We start from the raw sequence: 19,907 nt of genomic DNA, 5'->3' as shown, positions 1-19,907 counted from the left end.
CCATTATTCCACGCAGCGTATGCTCCAAGAGGTGGACAAGAGGTATAGTGTCACTGATGCATGCACTGTCACTGCTCACCATCCTTGTGGCCTCCTCAAACGGTGACAGGACAGTGCATGCATCCCTGATCATGCCCCACTGGCGTGGTGAGAAAAAACCAAGCTCTCCTGACCCTGTCCTGGTGCCGTAGTCGCACAGGTACTCATTGATGGCCCTCTGCTGCGTGTGCAGCCGCTGCAGCATGGCCAATGTTGAGTTCCATCTGGTGGGCATGTCACATATAAGGCGGTTCTTGGGCAGGTTCAACTCCTTTTGGAGCTCAGCCAGCCGAGCACAGGCATTAAATGATCGGCGGAAATGCACACAGACTCTCCTGGCCTGTTTCAGGACATCCTGTAAGCCGGGGTACCTGCCCAAGAACCGCTGCACCACCAGGTTAAGGACGTGAGCTACACAGGGCACATGGGTCAGTTGTCCCTGTCGGAGGGCGGAGAGGAGGTTGGTGCCATTGTCGCAAACCACCATTCCTGGCTTAAGCTGGCGTGGCGTCAACCACCTCTCGGCCTGCCCCTGCAGAGCTGACAAAACATCCGCCCCAGTGTGGCTCCTGTCCCCCAAACAAACCAGCGCAAGCACGGCATGGCATCGTTTTGCCTGCGTACTTGCGTAGCCCCTGCAACGCCTACGGAGCACCGCTGGTTCTGAGGACAGAGCACTGGAAGAGGCCGTGGAGGAAGAAGAAGAGGAGGGGGTGGAGGAGAGAGGTGTGTCACAACCAATAGTAGCATTTTGGAGGCGTGGTGGCGGAACAACCTCCAATACTACTGCACCTTGTCCTGCATCCTTCCCAGCAGCCAGAAGAGTGACCCAATGGGCCGTGAAAGACAGGTAACGTCCCTGTCCATGCCTGCTGGACCATGAGTCAGCGGTAATATGCACCTTACCGCTGACCGCCCTGTCCAGCGAGGCAAGGACATTGCCTTCCACATGCCGGTAGAGAGCCGGAATTGCCTTCCGTGAGAAAAAGTGGCGTTTGGGGACCTGCCACTGAGGAACCGCACATTGTACAAACTCCCGGAAGGGGGCCGAATCTACCAACTGAAAAGGCAGCAGTTGAAGTGCTAGCAATTTAGCCAAGCTAGCATTCAACCGCTGGGCATGTGGATGGCTGGGAGTAAATTTCTTCCGCCGGTCCAGCAGCTGGGGCAGGGACATTTGTCTGCTATAATCGGACGTGGATGTACCACTAGCAGAGTTCCCGGAAGCACTTGGCTGTGACACACCTAATTCTACACCTTCATTCCTCTCAGAGCAGGTTTCAGAGAGGACTGAAGGTCTAGTGGGGTTGGAGATGCCAGCTGATGAGGAGCAAGGAGAGGTCCGCTTTGTTCTTTGGTGTGGGTCTTTGAGGTATGCTTGCCAACGAGCTGCATGGCAGGTCAACATATGTCTGGTCAAGCATGTGGTGCCCAAGCGGCTGATGTTTTGGCCACGTGAGATACGCTTGAGACATATGTTGCAAATAGCAGCGGTGCGATCTGATGCACTCGTCTCAAAAAAGGCCCACACCAAAGAACTTTTAGAATAACGCGCAGAGGAAGCGCTCTGCGCAGAGGAAGCGCTCTGCGCAGGCGGAGCTCTGCGGTGTGATTCAGTCGGTGTGCTGCCCCTAAGCTGGCCCCCGGAGGGCATCCTGCCTCGTTGGACATGTGCCTCCTCCTCCTCCTCCTCCTCCTCCTCCTCCTCCCTCCTTCCAGGCACCCACGTGGAGTCAGTGCCCTCATCATCCCCTCCCTCTTCATCGCTGTAGCAAACCTGGCAGTATGCTGCAGCTTGTGGAACATTACTGCCAGATTGCTGTCCTTCTTGAGCATCCCCTCTCTCTGTGCTCACGCTACTGCCTTCCTCTAGCTGAGTGTCATCATCAGAGCCCACCAAACACTGGGCATCCTCCTGGAGCATGTACCCAACACTGTGCTCAAAGAGTTCAGGAGACTCCTCAGGAGGACGTGGTGGGTCTAGGGAAGGAGTCACTGATGATGACATTGAGAGGAGGGACGACGATGTGTTGGCAGCTGCTTTTCTACTACCCTGAGACTGGGTGAGAGAGGATGAGGAGGATGAAGAGGGCTTGGTCATCCACTCTACCAAGTCGTTGGCATGTTGCGGTTCAACATGTCCAGCTGCAGAAAAGAAGGACAAGCATGTCCCATGGCCACGTGCTAATGACAATGCACCGCGTCCCCGACCAGCACTGTTGTCTCTAGACACAGAGCCTGCTTGCCCTCTTTTATCGGCTCGCGCCTGTCTGCCTCTCCTTGCTGGCCTTCCAGACATGGTAATGGCCTGAAGGGAGTTGGGTAAAACAGTAGTTGGGTAGTTTATATTGTGCTGGAGGCACACAACACCCACTAACTCCTGCAGATGCCTTTTTTATAGAACAGCAGAGTTAAAGGGGTATATACAGATGTATACTGTGCTGTGCTGGAAGCACACACAACTTCCAATAACTCCAGCAGATGCCAATCGGGCCCAAATACAGAACAGCTATGTAGGTGGATAATAGCGGTATGTACTGGGTACAGAGCAGGCACACAGCACGCACTATCTCCTGAGTGACACTGCTGACTGCAAGCTCTATTGTTAAAGATGGACCACTAGCTATATAGGTGAGGTGAATATCACGGTGTATACTGCGGTCAGGGCACGCAGACAATAACAAGAAAACAGCAGAGTTAAAGGGGTATATACAGCTGTATACTGTGCTGTGCTGGAGGCACACACAACTTCCAATAACTCCAGCAGATGTCAATCGGGCCCAAATAGAGAACAGCTATGTAGGTGGATAATAGCGGTATGTACTGGGTACAGAGCAGGCACACAGCACGCACTATCTCCTGAGTGACACTGCTGACTGCAAGCTCTATTGTTAAAGATGGACCACTAGCTATATAGGTGAGGTGAATATCACGGTGTATACTGCGGTCAGGGCACGCAGACAATAACAAGAAAACAGCAGAGTTAAAGGGGTATATACAGCTGTATACTGTGCTGTGCTGGAGGCACACACAACTTCCAATAACTCCAGCAGATGTCAATTGGGCCCAAATAGAGAACAGCTATGTAGGTGGATAATAGCGGTATGTACTGGGTACAGAGCAGGCACACAGCACGCACTATCTCCTGAGTGACACTGCTGACTGCAAGCTCTATTGTTAAAGATGGACCACTAGCTATATAGGTGAGGTGAATATCACGGTGTATACTGCGGTCAGGGCACGCAGACAATAACAAGAAAACAGCAGAGTTAAAGGGGCATATACAGCTGTATACTGTGCTGTGCTGGAGGCACACACAACTTCCAATAACTCCAGCAAATGACAATCAGGCTCAAATAGAGAACAGCTATGTAGGTGTATATAGTGGTATGTACTGGGTACAGAGCACGCAGACAGCACGCACTAACACTACTGACTGCAAGCTCTATTATTAAAGCTAGATCACTAGCTATATAGGTGAGGTGAATATAGTGGTGTATACTGCGGTCAGGGCACAGACAGTAACCACTACACAAGAGCAAAATAGTAAATCAGCCAAAAACGATTGGTGTGTAACTGTGTTGAAGGTACACAGAACACCCACTGCTTCAGATGCTAACAAACACTACACGAGGCCGCCTGAAAGGCAGCTTTATATAGTGTGGGGCGTGCACTACACTGTCTGAGCTATGATTGGCCACAGGCAGGATGCCTGTGACCAACCATTGCTCTTCCCGCTACTGGCGCTGCGATTGGCCAAGCATGCGGGGTCACAGTGCATGCTTGGCCAATCGTGAGACAGCAATGCATTGCGCCATCGCAGTGCATTGTGGGCCACACAAATTTTGCCGCGAACGGCCCAAACGTTCGGAATTCGGCGAACGCACGAACGACCGATGTTCGAGTCGAACATGCGTTCGACTCGAACACGAAGCTCATCCCTAATGGTGGCCAACGCGCTTCAAAGTCAACTAGCTTTTTCTTCAGGGAAAACTCTGCGAATATTATGATGTGATAAAGTGTTCTTAAACAAATGGAAATGAAAAATGATCATATAAAAGTAACATAAGAAACCACACATTTGCCACTGTCCTCATAGCCCAACTGTCACTCCCCAAGCCAGTATGGACAGGGGATGCAGTTCCTCGACCAGATCAGGCCAGTCAGGTGTGCACTGAGACACCTCAAATTGAAGGATAAAGCAGGTTTTTTGAAAAGGGGTCGTATCTTTTGTAGGTAGGTGTTATACATACATCGAAAAAGGTATCTAGGGGGAGGTATCTAGGCTCAGTGTGAATTCATGGCTGATTCAGATCTATACAGCATGTCTATAGAAAAGCAGCATGTATCTATAATGCCTACCTACAAAAGCTACTACCCCTTTTCAAAAAACCTACTTGGGAGCTTTATGCTACAATTTGAGGTGGACTCTTTGTGTGAACTTCTCCACCATTGCCAGTTGGGTCAGGAAACAAATCTCCATCCACCATTCCACAGCCTGTGGATGTCACGTGGGCTTTTTAACATCAAGCCACCTGTTTCTCTGTTCACATGTTCTCCAAGTTCTACTAGATGGATGTTCATGCCTTGGTTGATATAGGCTTCAGCCGCAAAGTACTTCAAGCTATTATCTAAGAGTTTTTTCTTTGGGTTCTTAAACCCTTGTTTTCTTGTAGGCCTGTTGCAGTTCTATTTGCTATATTTTTGCCAACCCCTCATTTTATTGCTTGGGTATGTCCCATGGTCTATGAATACAAGCCCTGTGTCCTGTTCTGTACGATTAAGATAATAGGAATTTTAACTTACCTTTAAATTCCTTATCTTGAAGTACAGTACAGGGCACAGGCCCCTCTCCTTTGTTTCTTGATCACGCCTTATTTCTTGTTAAAAACAGTCTCATGGAGTGGGTGGGGTTATATGAGTATACTTTAGATGTGGCCCTACTAAGTTTTTCTGCCAGTGCCCAATCATCTGAAGGTAGTCTACATATAGCCCATGGTCTATGAATACAAGTCCTGTGTCTTGTGCAGGTAAGCCAATGCCTATATTTTGCTGCTCTTATCACCCAAGGATGCCTATTGGAGAATTGTTGCTGTAAGTGGCTGAAATTGTCTGGTACAAAAAAGAAAACTCTGTCTAAGGCTGCCTTTTCTCAATTTGAATATATTTTTGTCTTCTCTGATGAAGAACCACCTGTCTTATGTATGACTTCTGCATCAACTTACTAGAGTATATTATCACTTTGTGCGGTCTGGAGCAGTGGGTTTCATCTATTTCATCAGTGTCTTTTAGTAAATTTATTGATGTAAGAATTACCTTCAGAATGACTTTTGAAAGCTGCATTCATATATATCAACAAAATACAGTTGTGTGTTTCATATAGCATTCATTATTGTAGTATTTGACACCACAGAACTAGCAGTAACATCAATATGATCAGTGGGCAGGTGGGTGACTTTGAACTGTCAGTGATTCGTTTGCGGACTTCCAATGATCCATAGCCTAGTGTAAGGAGTTTTGTGAATTATTTCCATGTAATGCCATTACTAAGCTTGTCTTATCTGTTTTCATTTTAGGCGCCTGTGATACAGAATGCAGTGAAGTAGGGTGTGATGGGCCTGGGCCACATCACTGCAATGACTGTCTACATTTTTATTATAAAGCAAAAAACAACACAAGGTAAAATTGTTTTATTCCTTAGTATATAATGTAGACCAATAGTTGTATCACTAAGGTACTTTTCTAATTGTATTTTGGAGAATGCTGCAGTGAGTCTATCATTTAGGAAATAAATTAAGCATTGAGATCAATGCAAGCCTTACCTGTTTTAGAATAAATCACACATTGTCTGACAGTTGCAGTTTCTTGACTTTTCCAGATTATTTAGTATAGATTTCTATGTGATTGGACTGATGTTTTGAAGGTGAATTTCCAGACTTTAAAGTAAATCTGTGTTCGATTTGAGCCTTTAAGATAAAGTCCACCTGCAAAATCTATATCCTAATTCAGTATTGTCTGTTAACTTCCTATCAGCTAGTGAAAATACATTTTAGTACTCTACCTATTAAACAAAAGTTCTTTAAACATGACCTTTCTGACAATACCAGTAGTTGTATTGAAAATAGGACATCTGCAGGTTACACTTATGATTAAAATCTAAACTCAGAAGACAATTTTACTTTGCTGATGAAAGTCAGCTGCAGCAACCAAATAAATTCAGCATCAATAACATACTTTATGTCTGAAAAGGTGGTGCCCAAGCTCTAGCCTCCGCCATCCACTGCTGTGACATGTGTACAGTTATGGAAAACTAAAGCAATAGCTAGGGTTTTGAAATAATTACACACTGTAAACATTCCAGCAATAAAAAAATAAAACAAATTGTATAATTAATATGTATATCAAAACTCTGTGAACATGGTACTGTCTTATTGCAATTATGGTGAATCCTGGGATGTGTATACTTTGGAAGATATTGGCTGGTAAACTCTTCAGCATAAAACGAAATTACATTTTATTGCTAAAGAACTCCAAACTCAAAATATAAATATGTGGGGATCATCACAAAGTAAATTTACAAACTTCAAGATCATGCAGATTAATTCAAGAAGGCTTGAAATAATTGAAATACAACCTGCAAATGAATATAAAATTTTGCATTTTGACCAGAGATACATACATAGATATTTAGCAGGTGAAAACTTTTGTGTTTAATGCATAGCAGACAAGCTCTATTGGGTAAGTATCTTACTGTGTACTAACCAAGAATGTTGCTCCCACCACCTGTACATGAAATATAACAGTGCAGCTCTTCCACTCAGGTGTAACACTATTTTAGTCCTTCGTATATGAAATTGGGTTAACAGAACATTAGCAAGATAAAAATTCTTGTTATCTGCACCCTTTCCTTCGGACAGATTCAGGCAACATTAAAAGTCTACAGAAGGCCTTGATGTTACCACCAGACAAAAGAAGGATTTGCCATGTTTGGCATTTTGGTTCGGTCCTCTTGTATTTTCTTTTTAAAGTGTAGAACTAAACCCAATAGCTCTATGGCGAGAATAGATACACTGTGAGACATGAAAATGTGTATGTCTACACTATGATCAAAGCAAATGTTTCTGTATTAGTGTTTGTTTTCTAAAATTTTACAGCCATCTATTAGACTTCTTTTATTATGCTAGAGCTGTATAGAGGCCTCTTATAGATGATTTGCACAGCTTTTGTGGCATCTACAACAAAACATTTCTGGGATTTTGCTCATGAAATAACAATAAAGCAAATATTATTTTCTTACTAGCACTATAGTGTTGATATTTGTTATGATTGAAGATTATCAATTCTGATGCTTAGGAACATCTTGCTTTTAAAATAAAAAAAATATTTAATCACTATGTTGTTTAAGTTGCACCATATAACCCAGTCTGCATTTACTTACAGAATATGTGTATTAGATTGTCCCTTGGGTTACTATCCCGCAGACAAGAAGAGATGTAAAAAATGTTTTCCAACTTGTGAAACATGCTTGGGAAGCCGCAGTGATCAATGCGCATCCTGTAAATCAGGTTACTACTTAAATGAAGAGACTAACAGTTGTGTCACAAACTGCCCAGATGGGTTCTACTTGAATGACAGTAAGTTTGTAAATATGTCAAACAGTACTTTCTTGATGAATTCACAGGTTTTCATTTTAAATCACCTGAAGAGCAGCAAGACTTAATTTCCAGAAAACCACAATGTGCTCTGCCAGTTTTATAATAATCCATAAAAATGTTCTATGCAAGTGTAAGCAGGGGCTTTATAAAACTATGCAGAGAGAACGTTGTCTTTGTAAAGCATGTAAGATTACACTAAACTTTGTTCTGATCGGTACTTTATAGAAGTGTTTTTCATTATTTGAGAAAGTTTGAAAGGAACATACATTAAAGCGGAGGTCCGCCAACCACTGAAAAAAATTAAAAACTATCAGCTACAAATACTGGAGCTGCTGACTTTTAATAATAGGACACTTACTTGTCCTGGAGTCCAGCGATGTCAGCACCACAGCTGATGTTTCCATCAGCTGTTGGGTGCTGCTGCCGCCATTGTGTGTAGGGGAACCCGGCAGTGTAGCCTTGGCTACCCTACTGTGCATGCGCGAGGCTCCGCTCCTCTCCTCTCTCCAACTGGCCTGGCGAGGTATCCTGCCCCCCCCAAAAGGAGCCAATTGTGGCACCGGAGGGGGGGAGGAAACAAATAAGCGAAAGTTCCACATTTGGGTGGAATGATCTGCCACATCCAACCTGCCATTCAGCTGTTTTAGGTAACTCTAATGCCGCGTACACACGGTCAAACTGCATGACATACTTAGTCTGGCGGAAAAGTATGCCAGACTGTCCCTCGGAATTTCCGAACGGGCTACTTGCCCACACACGGCACTTTTTGAGCGGACTAATACGGCGTACTAAGTCCGCCATACTATCCGCCCTACTTTTGAAATGAACGGACTCGCCCACACACGCGGAGGAAAGTCCGCTCATTTTCGAGCGCGTCTCCAGGTAGGCGGGGCCCGCGAAGGAGACGTCGCTGGCCCCGCCCCCTGGTATGGACTTAAAGGGGAACCCCAACGCCGAAAAAAATCGGCGTGGGGGTCCCCCCCAAGTCCACAACAGACCCTTGTCCGAGCACGCTACCCGGTCGGCCAGGAAAGGGGGGCGAGCGAGCGCCCCCCCCTCCTGAGCCGTACCAGGCCGCGTGCCCTCAACATGGGGGGGTGCCTTGGGGAAGGGGGGGCCGCGCGGCCCCCCCACCCCAAAGCACCTTGTCCCCATGTTGATGAGGACAAGGGCCTCTTCCCGACAACCCTGGCCGTTGGTTGTCGGGGTCTGCGGGCGGGGGGCTTATCGGAATCCGGGAGCCCCCTTTAACAAGGGGGCCCCCGATACCGGCCCCCCACCCTATGTGAATGAGTATGGGGTACAATGTACCCCTACCCATTCACCTGTAAAATAAAAGTACAAAAAAAAACACAACACACGAGATAAAATACTTTATTGCACAGCTCCGGGGGTCTTCCGTCTTCGGGGGTCTTCCGTCTTCGGGGGTCTTCTCGCCGGACTCCTCCGCTATCTTCTTGTAGCTCTTTTGCTAGCGGAGGAGTCCGGCTTTCTTCCTCGCCGCCGGCCTCTTCTCCCGACTTCGGGGGTCTTGTCCCCTCTTCGGTTCTTCTGCCGGGCCACCGCGCCTTCTTATAGCTCTTTTACAGGCGGTGGCCCGGTCTTTTGTCGCCGCCGCCGCCGCCGCCGCCTTCCGTTCTTCTTCTTCTTCTTCTCCTTCTTCTCCAGGAGATGTTGACTCGACGATCTCTCCGGCCACAATGCCAGGGCCGCGCTGCGCGGCCACTTATATAGGGACAAGGGGCGGTGTCACATGGCTTTATGTCACATGGTGACCCCGCCCCCTTACGATGTCATAGTCCCCATGTGACATCAACCCATGTGACCAACCCATGTGACATAAAGCCATGTGACACCGCCCCTTGTCCCTATATAAGTGGCCACGCAGCGCGGCCCTGGCATTGTGGCCGGAGAGAGCGTCGAGTCAACATCTCCTGGAGAAGAAGGAGAAGAAGAAGAAGAAGAAGAACGGAAGGCGGCGGCGACAGAAGACCGGGCCACCGCCTGTAAAAGAGCTATAAGAAGGCGCGGTGGCCCGGCAGAAGAACCGAAGAGGGGGACAAGACCCCCGAAGTCGGGAGAAGAGGCCGGCGGCGAGGAAGAAAGCCGGACTCCTCCGCTAGCAAAAGAGCTACAAGAAGATAGCGGAGGAGTCCGGCGAGAAGACCCCCGAAGACGGAAGACCCCCGGAGCTGTGCAATAAAGTATTTTATCTCGTGTGTTCTGTTTTTTTTTGTACTTTTATTTTACAGGTGAATGGGTAGGGGTACATTGTACCCCATACTCATTCACATAGGGTGGGGGGCCGGTATCGGGGGCCCCCTTATTAAAGGGGGCTCCCGGATTCCGATAAGCCCCCCGCCCGCAGACCCCGACAACCAACGGCCAGGGTTGTCGGGAAGAGGCCCTTGTCCTCATCAACATGGGGACAAGGCACCCCCCCATGTTGAGGGCACGCGGCCTGGTACGGCTCAGGAGGGGGGACGCTCGCTCGCCCCCCTTTCCTGGCCGGCCGGGTAGCGTGCTCGGACAAGGGTCTGTTGTGGACTTGGGGGACCTCACGCTGATTTTTTTCGGCGTTGGGGTTCCCCTTTAAGTCCATACCAGGCGGCGGGGCCAGCGACGTCTCCTTCGCGGGCCCTGCCTACCTGGATATCCGCTGGAAATGAGCGGACTTTTCTCCGGGCGGGAAAAGTCCGCTCATTTCAAAAGTACGGCGGACTGGCATACACACGGCCGGATTGTCCGCCGAAATGCGAGTACGACGGACAGAATTTCGAAAAAACCGAAATTCTTAGTACGCCGGACTGCACGCTGAAAAAGTCCGCTGAAGCCCACACACGAGCGGACTGTCCGCTGAAATGTGTTTCGGCGGACTAAGTAGGCCATACAGTCCGCTCGTGTGTACGCGGCAGAAGACTGAGGAATCGAGTATGCTCACCTTTTCCCAGAGAAAAACAATCTAGGTTCTGAAATCCTACTGAATCTACTAAGACAAAATAGTTAATTGTTTGGAGGAGACAGACACTATTACTTTTAAAGGACTGGAGGTTTAATTTATATTTCAATTTGTTTATAAAGGTTCTTATTAAAAACAGAAAGGATTAATAAACAATTTACAGAACCAAAAAGCTTAAATATAGATATATCATAAAAAACTAAACATCCACTATTATTGTACGAATTAAGCTCATAGCATATACTTGCATTTCCTAGCCACAGAGAGCCAAGAAATAAGATAGGAAATTGTTTGGACTACGACACATCACACAAGACTACTGTCAAAGTCAGGCTTTATGTATAGCAAGGAATAGTGGATGACAGAATTTCTGGGTTGATCCCTATGAAATACCGCCAGTAACCCTTAATACTGAATCAGTTGTAACCTACTGGGTTAAGGAGGTAAGAAAAGAGGCAAAAGGAATGGAGAGATAAGATCACCACAGTTGGCAAGGAGCACTCTTCCCAGGTCTCACCAATCGGATGAAAGATATTTAATCCAAGGGTCCCAAGTCTTATCAAATTTTGTTTGATTGTTCTGAAGGGTACATGTGCGTTTGTTATTGATCATGATTCAATTTAATTTATGTTTGACATAGTCCATATGCACCGCAGTCTGTTTCCAAAATCTTGCTACAGCAATTCTAGTTGTTAAATTTATATATGGCATTCCAGTCTAGTCCACTTCGGGATAGCAAGGTCCAGTTTCTGAAATAAGGCCACTTTCGAGGATCTAGGAATACTTGTTCCTGTCACCAACCAGATAAACGTAAAGAGTTTAATCCAAAATATGGTTACCTTGACACACTGCCACCATACATAATCGGGATCAACTTTGGGTATAGGCTTGTGTTTATGGAGGTTTTCAATTTGTGTGTGTGTTTTTTTTCTGTGTCTTATGCTTGGGGCTTCTTTCAATCACATTAACTATTTTCTTTTTTTGAGAGCTTTTCATTGGAAATTGCGACCGTGTGTATGCTCCATCGGAATTTAGCTGGCGGAATTCCGCCAGCAAAAATTTGAGAGCATGTTCTTAATTTTTCAGACGGAAATTCCGATCGCGTGTATGCAATTCCGACGCGAATAAACGCACGCATGCTCAGATTCAACTACGAGATGGAAGCTATTGGCTACTGGATATTGAACTTCCATTTTCTAGTCTCGTCGTACGTGCTCAGTTTGGTGGGCATTGCTAGACAATTTTTTTTTGGGAGGGTGCATGTGATCAGCATAGGACCAATCAGCACTGTCCAGACAGAAATGTAGGGGTCATATAGCCTCATAGGACAGTCAGAGGAGAATTAAAACTCCTCCTACAAGCTTTAACCAGCGCTAGGCCAAAAACTGATATAAGTTAACAGACTGCTTTATACTGCTGATGAGAAAAGGTATTTTGTACTTTATATTTACTGAAATATTACCATTTCCTTGTTCTGTGTACTGTGGGAGACCAGGTATAGTGGATTTGGGGTCCTAAGTTTACTAAACACGATACGTAGTGTTATACAGTAATTAATACAATCAACATTGTATTCTTTGTAACAAAAGCTATTGCCATTTTCCAATTTGTCAACATCTGTGAATAAAAGAAATGGGGACATTTTCAGATGCTAACATGCATTTACTTTGCAGAAAAGAACCTTTGTAAAAAATGCCACGAAAACTGCAAGACATGCACATCTGCTGACATCTGCACCGATTGCAAGCATGGCCTCAGGTATGAAATCACTGAAATAGTGTGGCTTGTCACTCAGGCCTTATATCAAAGGCATATTAACAGAGATTCGTTTTGAAGCCCTGGGTGGGCTTGATTCTCTCTATGGTATGATGATCAATTTTGTAGTGGTTGAAGGAATTCTAATGGAGGAGGTGAGAAATTTCTATAGTAACATAAATGCCTAAAGAGGCTCTTGGTAGTGATAAAATTCTAATGCAATGTGCTGCTGAGTGCATGTTCCCCTACCCAGATGACTCATAAGATCTTTTGGCTTAGGCTATCATATTAAACGCCATATAAGTTCTGTCAATAAAACATAAACTTTTCATAAACATAAGGTTTTCCCTCTTTTATTCTCCTTTACTCATTAACACGTTTTCACCATGGGGAAATGTTCATTTTACCAGTATGCGTTTTTTCTTTTTAATTCTTGCTTGCTTTCATAACATGTAACAAGTGTCAGAGGAGACTGTGTTGCATATGTGTTGTGGTTACAAGAGCCTTGGATTTGAAATGTTTCTTTGTTGTCCTAGTAGCTTTATGTGTCGTGTTACTATAATACATTGCAAAAGCTTCAAAATCACTCAGTATTGCACCCAAAGTATGGTCTGCATTTAATTATATTTTACCACAAGAATATGTTCATATATATATATATATATATATATATATATATATATATATATATATATATATATATGTACATACATATATATCGGTAAAGATTCTCTGATAATGACACAGCTATGGCCTTGATTTTATTGCAAGTTCAAAATACAGAGCTCTGTATTAATGGAATTAAAGTATGCAATTTATTCAGGTAACCAAGGCAAAGTTTGTAAGTAATTTTATCCTGGAAAATACAAACCATTTATAATGAAAATATTAATACAATATCCCCTCAGCTGAAGAAACAGGGAAATGCAATAACAAGTAGATGCTTGGAATGTTTAAATGTCACCTGCCCACACTTCAGCAGTTGTATTACAATGCCTGTGCGTCTGGCTACCCAGAAGTTGAATCCCATTTTAGTTTCTTACAGTATCTCACAAAAGTGAGTACACCCCTCATGTTTTTGTAAATATTTTATTCTATCTTTTCATGTGACAACACTGAAGAAATTACACTTTGCTATAATGTAAAGTAGTGAGTGTACAGCTTGTATAACAGTGTAAATTTGCTGTCCCCTCAAAATAACTCAACACACAGCCATTAATGTCTAAACCGCTGCCAACAAAAGTGAGTACGCCCCTAAATAAAAATGACCCACAGATATAATAAAATATTTACAAAAATGTAAGGGGTGTGCTCACTTTTGTGAGATAATGTGCTGTATATGTCTTGGAGATAGCCCCACTAAACTGCTAGGTTTTTCCCAATTTCATCTAAGTGTTACAGCCATTACAAATGATGATAATAATAATCCTCCTCAAAAGGTACTTCATAATGCATAATAAACAGGATAAGGAAATAATCAACTTGCTCATCATTATGGCATTGCAGGAGAGGGCAGTGGCACAAACTACTCCAGGGCAACATTTAGTCTTGAGGAATCTTCTAGATAGTATAAGAGGCTAGCAGGAAATTCGGCCCACCAGTGTCCTCCCAAATAATATATACCCTTAACTGTGTCATCTGCCTGTTTGTCTTTCTGCTGGTATGTGCTACAACTTTTGAAATTGTGAAAATAAAGACTTGAACTTTTATCTTTTGCATTTGGAATGTGGGAACTTTTGAGCTGACAGCCTGTGTCCTTAGATAATTTTCCCTTAGTGTAGTGAATATAGTGAACCTTGCAAAGAATACCCAATCACATGTAAGGAAAATAAAACCAAACTGTATATCTTAATTGTACAGTACAGGACACAGACTGGATATTCATAGACCATGGGCTATAGGCTGCTTCCATCAAGTGATTAGACAGTAGAAAAACTTTTGGACATGGCCCCTTGGGTGTAATACTACCCCACCCTATGAGACCACAGCCCTTTTCTGGTATCCTGTTAGGCTACATTTTCACTAAAGTGCTTTGAATCATGGGCAAGTTTTCCATGAATCTGCCCCGATTTGAAATCGTCGATGTGTGAATGACAAATCATGGAACTCACATTGGAGATCCCATTCATTTGAATGACACCTCAAATCGCAGCGTGGGTCTGCCGCGATTGTCGCACAATAAAATAGGGATGTCACCCAAAAATAGTTCACAATCTACTTTTGGGCGACATGCTTCCAACAATGCGAATTGCCATGATTGCAGCACATTTTATCAGGCAATAATTGCAGCAGACCCGCACCGCAATTTGAGGTGTAATTCAAATGAATGGCATCTCAAATGCGAGTTCCTCAATTTGTCATTCACACATCGGTGCTTTCATATGCAAAGTAGTGTAAATGCAGCCTAAGTGATAGACATCTTTTCATTTACGCATAACTCTATGGGGGTATGCCCACCATGACAGGCAAAGCCTAGAATCATATGTAGCAAAGCGACAAGGAAAGCTAAAACCAGTTTGTCCTCTTATCACACCATTACTTTGGCCCTGTAATAAGTTTGAAACTTAATTGTGGTCAGGACCAAGGACCTTCTAGCACTGACATCTGATGCTCTAGTAATCCTATGGACTGAGGTTAATATATGCCTTCCTTCCAGTGCAAATTTTTCTGCCACTGCTCTGCAAGATAGAGGAAGAGAAGAAATCAGGGTTTCTCATTGCACTAAATTGGCCCAGAAGACCCTAGTACACAGACATACTTAAACTAGTAGGAGCTGGCTTCTCCCAAATAGGCAAGACCTGCTGTCCCAGGACCCCTGTATCAATCTGCTTCTCAGTAACTGGCTTTAAGGGCATGGTTGTTAAAGCCCCGTTCTAAAAGGGCTGGTGTATATCTGACTCTGTCATTCCCACCTTACTCAAGGCCAGAAAAGCTTAATTGAGAAAAATTTACTATGATACCTGGAGATTCTTTTTCACCCTGTGTAACACAGGCATTTCAACCACAGAGACAACTCTGTACCTTGTGTTCTGGCTTTTCTACAATCGGAACTTGCCCAAAACTTATCTCTAAGTACTTTTAAGGGACGGGCTTCAGCCTTGTGCGTCCTATTCCAAAACCCTTTTCCAAAAAGCCTATTCCAGAAGTTTCTCTCTCTTGCAAAAACCTCTATTCAAGGTATCTCACGAGTCAGACCCCCATTACCCTGTTCTTCCTCGGAATATAAATTTTGCATCATTTTGCTGCATACTCGGATGCGGTAACATATCACTTAGTGAATTGTGCCCATTGAAACTACATTTTTTTAAAAATGTCTTCCTAAAGTACTCTACTTTTTGACTTTTTAATCTGACTATGACCTTTGATCCTAACCTTGGCCCAAACTCTAACCCTTTCAGTGACCGAGATCAAACCCTGGGCGAACTATTATGTCTTTAGTTTTTTCAATACTTTTTTTCCACACAGGTTTTTGTTTACAATTTAGTCCTCTAGCAAGGAGAAAAAGATACAGTGTATCTTTTCTCCATTCAAAAGGTAAAATAACACAGAGGCAGGCTGTACAGTGACTGATCACTGTGATCACTGTGACAATGAGACCTGGAGCTGTAGCTGTCAGCACAGACATTGGCGCATATTTGCAGGCCTGCAGGTAAAGATCCACTTCCATGAGGTTGCTTATATGCATACACTCATCAGGAAGGGGGTAATCCCATTTGTTCTTTGCCCCGTATGTACTAAGGGGGTTATTTACTAAAACTGGAGCGTTCAAAATCTGTTGAAGCTCCACATTGAAAACCAATCAGCTTCCAGGTTTTATTGTCAAAGCTTAATTGAAAAAGCTGAATGTAGAAGCTGATTGGCTACCATGCATAGCTGCACCAGATTCTGAGTGCTCCAGTTTTAATAAATCTACCCCAGAATGTACCTACATGCACTTTCATTGGGTGAATTTCCATGCAAAGTTTTATAAATACACAGCTTAACATAATAGTGTGATAATTTGTTATGATAAAGCAATGTACATCAAATGTTTCTATCCTATTTGTTGACTTCCCTACATAGTGTATATTTTAATTTCCCTGTTTCAAAGCTGATGTGAGAGGTTGCAGTAAAAAGTGGATAATTAGCAATCAAAAATGTGTTTCATTATGACTGTGAACAGGAAATGTATTAATTTAAGTGTTGTACACTATATTAGCATGACCTTGGAGAGCATTTTGTGTACGTAACTGGTTTCCAGACATAAAGTTCCAGAGACAGCAAAATATTCTTTTTTTTTCTAATATGGCATGGCAGCTGACGATCTCTTGAATGAAACAAAAAAGTAAAATGTGGTTGAATCTATAATACTTTATTTCTATAAAAATGGAATCCAGTCCTGGTCAGCAAAAAAATTGTATCCACAAATAAATCTTATTCTAAAAACCTCAGAGATTTGTCAGAAATATAAATATTTTTTTTTGGCCATAGATCTGGGTTAGTGTTTATCTGCATGCTAGCATTATTGCAGTACCCAGTAGTTCATCCACTGCATGACGCCCAAATTGATATGATATATGAATAAATGCATCTAGTGTAACCTTTCATGGTGTGTGTATTTGCTAACAACAGACATAAAAAACAATAACATCGTGAACACATTTGAACCTTCACTGGTGTAAAGCACATTTCTGACAACTTATACAACCAAAACATTATAGAATTCTAAAATATAAGAAACAAGGTCCGCAGAGTAATGTAAGTTACATTTGTGAATGTATGTGAATCATTTCATCAAAAAATAAAGTAACAAGTGCTAATACTACTCAATACTCCTTAGAGACACACACACATGTAAATCATATAAATGTTACATATATATGAATAAAGTGTCTGGTGCAATAATTAACCAACAGTCTTCAAAATATAAACCTTATATCATAAATTTAATCCAAGGTGCAATAACGTGATAAATGGTGATGAAAAGTCCTATTGTCATATTCAGATCCTAAAGTTGTCTGTTTGGAAATAAAGACCATCCTTCAAAACAAAGTGACTTGTGCCTTTTTTCTCTGCGCTTTGTAGAAATATCTTATAGTGCAGGTGCTCTCCCCTCTAGAGGGTATTGTGCCTTCATAGCAACACTGCTGTATATTGGAACACAGACCTCTGCTGGTAGTATGCTTTATCGGCCCCTTCACCTCTATAATGCACAGCATATGCAAAGAGAAATAACACCCCATAGTGCAATACCGTTTATACACTTACATTTAGTTTAAAATTAATTAGCAGTAAGAAAACAGGAAGTTCGTGCAATGACGCTGTGGCTCTACCCTACGCGTTTCATCATCAAAACATCATCGGGCACTACGCTTCCTGGAATATATAGTATGTGGTAGCCTGGCAACCCAATACAATATAATTAGCGGCCATTTTGTTGTAGACCATGTTCTTGCTTAGTGCTATTATGCGGCCACGTCTGTATAGTGAAATGGCAGTATAATCCATCAACAGCCGTGTTTGATAAGGCTACTTAAGTTATTTAGTAGCTAATAATTATGACTGTTATTTTCACTCTGTATATAGCTGTTTGTGCCAGCTAGAAATACAATTTTCATTCTGGCAGTGTGTAAACGCCAGTTACAAAATAGCATAAAGAATAAATGTTATAAATTTATGTGTCACGGCGCATAGAATGCTATGCAAAAAGACATATAGGGGACACCACATGTTATATATGCTAATAACATAAAATATAACATAAAACAATCATAAAAAATACATAAAAATACTTAAATGCATACATAAAAAAAAACTTCCCAAAATTTGTTAGAAATTGTACATAAGAAATATAAAATATATATGTATATATGTGAATTTGGTGGGTACATTTGTTGGTTGAAATGAGAGGAAATATAATTTATGGGTGTTAATGCCCAGGTGGTGGTTTAAGAAATATATATTTTTTTCTTTAAAAATGTGCGATGAAGCAGTTTAAATCAATATCTATGTTCATGCCTTCTGGTTGGAGAGTGTTTAACAGGAATATCCATTTTATTTCATTCTGTGAAACTTTTTTCTTTTTGCCATCACCTCTCCAGTGCCCTGTAATTTTATCTATACCATAGAAGGCCATGACTGATGGGTCTCTTTGATCCTATGCTCTAAAATGTCTTGACACACTGTTTCATAAATCCATTTTTGATGTTGCAAATGTGTTACCATATTCTAACATATAGTGGCCTAGTTGTTCTCCTATTTATGTAACATAGTGTGTCAGCCATTTTAGAGCAGTGGTCTCCAACCCTGTCCTCAGGGCCCACTAACATACCGGGGTTTGCAAGATAATTGAAATACATTACAGGTGATATCATTTGCTGCTCAGTGATTGCAGTATTGTAGTCTGCATCTCCCCAAGGTAATACATAAAACCTGGTCTGTTAGTGGGCCCTGAGGACAGGGTTGATGACCACTGTTTTAGAGAATACCATCGATTTATGAAACATAGTGTGTCAAGACATTTTAGGGAATACCACCTGATTTATGAAACATAGTGTGTCAAGACATTTTAGAGAATACCATTGATTATGAATCATAGTGTGTCAAGACATTTTAGAGAGTACCATCTGATTTATGAAACAGTGTGTCAAGACATTTTAGAGAATACCATCAAAGAGACCCATCAGTCATGACCTTCTATGGTGTAGATAAAATTACAGGGCATTGGAGAGGTGATGACAAAAAGAAAAAAGTTTTCACAGAATGAAACAAGAACAATGAATTCCTGTTAACACTCCCCAACCAGAAGGCATAAATCAAATTTTTTTAAAGAAAAAAACAATAAAGAAAAAAAAATAGCCTTCTAAAATATTATAAACTACCACCTGGACATTAACACCCATATATTATATTTCCTCTCACTTCAACCAACAAATTTAAGTCACTATATATATATATATATATATATATATATATATATATATATATATATATATATATATATATATATATATTTAACCCTTTCATGACTAAGCCTATTTTTGGAATTTGGTGTTTACAAGTTAAAATCCATATTTTTTGCTAGAAAATTACTTGGAACCCCCAAACATTATATATATTTTTTTAGCAGAGACTCTAGAGAATAAAACGGTGATTGTTGCAATATTTTATGTCACACGGTATTTGCGCAGTGGTGTTTTAAACGCAACTTTTTGGGAAAAGGGACACTTTCATGAATAATAAAAAAAAAAAAACAGTAAAATTAGCCCAATTTTTTTGCGTAATGTGAAAGATAATGTTATGCCGAGTAAATAGATACCAAACATGTCACACTTTATAATTGCGCGCACTTGTAGATTGACAACAAAGTACGGTACCTAAAAATCTCAATAGGCGACGCTTTAAAAATTTTTTACGGTTACCAGGTTAGCGTTACAGAGGAGGTCTAGTGCTAGAATTATTGCTCTCACTCTGACGATCGCGGCGATACCTCACATGTGTGATTTGAACACCGTTTACAT

At 42.4% G+C, this 19,907-nt stretch overlaps 1 protein-coding gene across 4 annotated transcripts in view; it reads left to right on the top strand.

Moving 5' to 3' along the window:
* Positions 1-19,907, top strand: part of PCSK5 (proprotein convertase subtilisin/kexin type 5) — a 628,432-nt gene that overhangs the window by 411,043 nt on the left and 197,482 nt on the right. For all 4 annotated transcript variants that reach the window (XM_077474911.1, XM_077474913.1, XM_077474912.1 and 1 more), the window contains exons 15-17: positions 5,616-5,718; positions 7,480-7,673; positions 12,327-12,411. In XM_077474911.1, coding sequence (XP_077331037.1) covers positions 5,616-5,718; positions 7,480-7,673; positions 12,327-12,411 — 382 coding nt within the window. The remainder of the gene's footprint in view (positions 1-5,615; positions 5,719-7,479; positions 7,674-12,326; positions 12,412-19,907) is intronic.

The sequence above is a fragment of the Lithobates pipiens genome, unplaced genomic scaffold (assembly GCF_037356315.1).
Source record: "Lithobates pipiens isolate NorthernLeopardFrog02 unplaced genomic scaffold, aLitPip1_a1.2 Scaffold_13, whole genome shotgun sequence".
NCBI classification, from domain to species: Eukaryota; Metazoa; Chordata; class Amphibia; order Anura; family Ranidae; genus Lithobates; species Lithobates pipiens.
The sequence above is the reverse complement of the archived record's forward strand: the minus strand, read 5'-3'. Positions and strand labels throughout refer to the sequence as shown.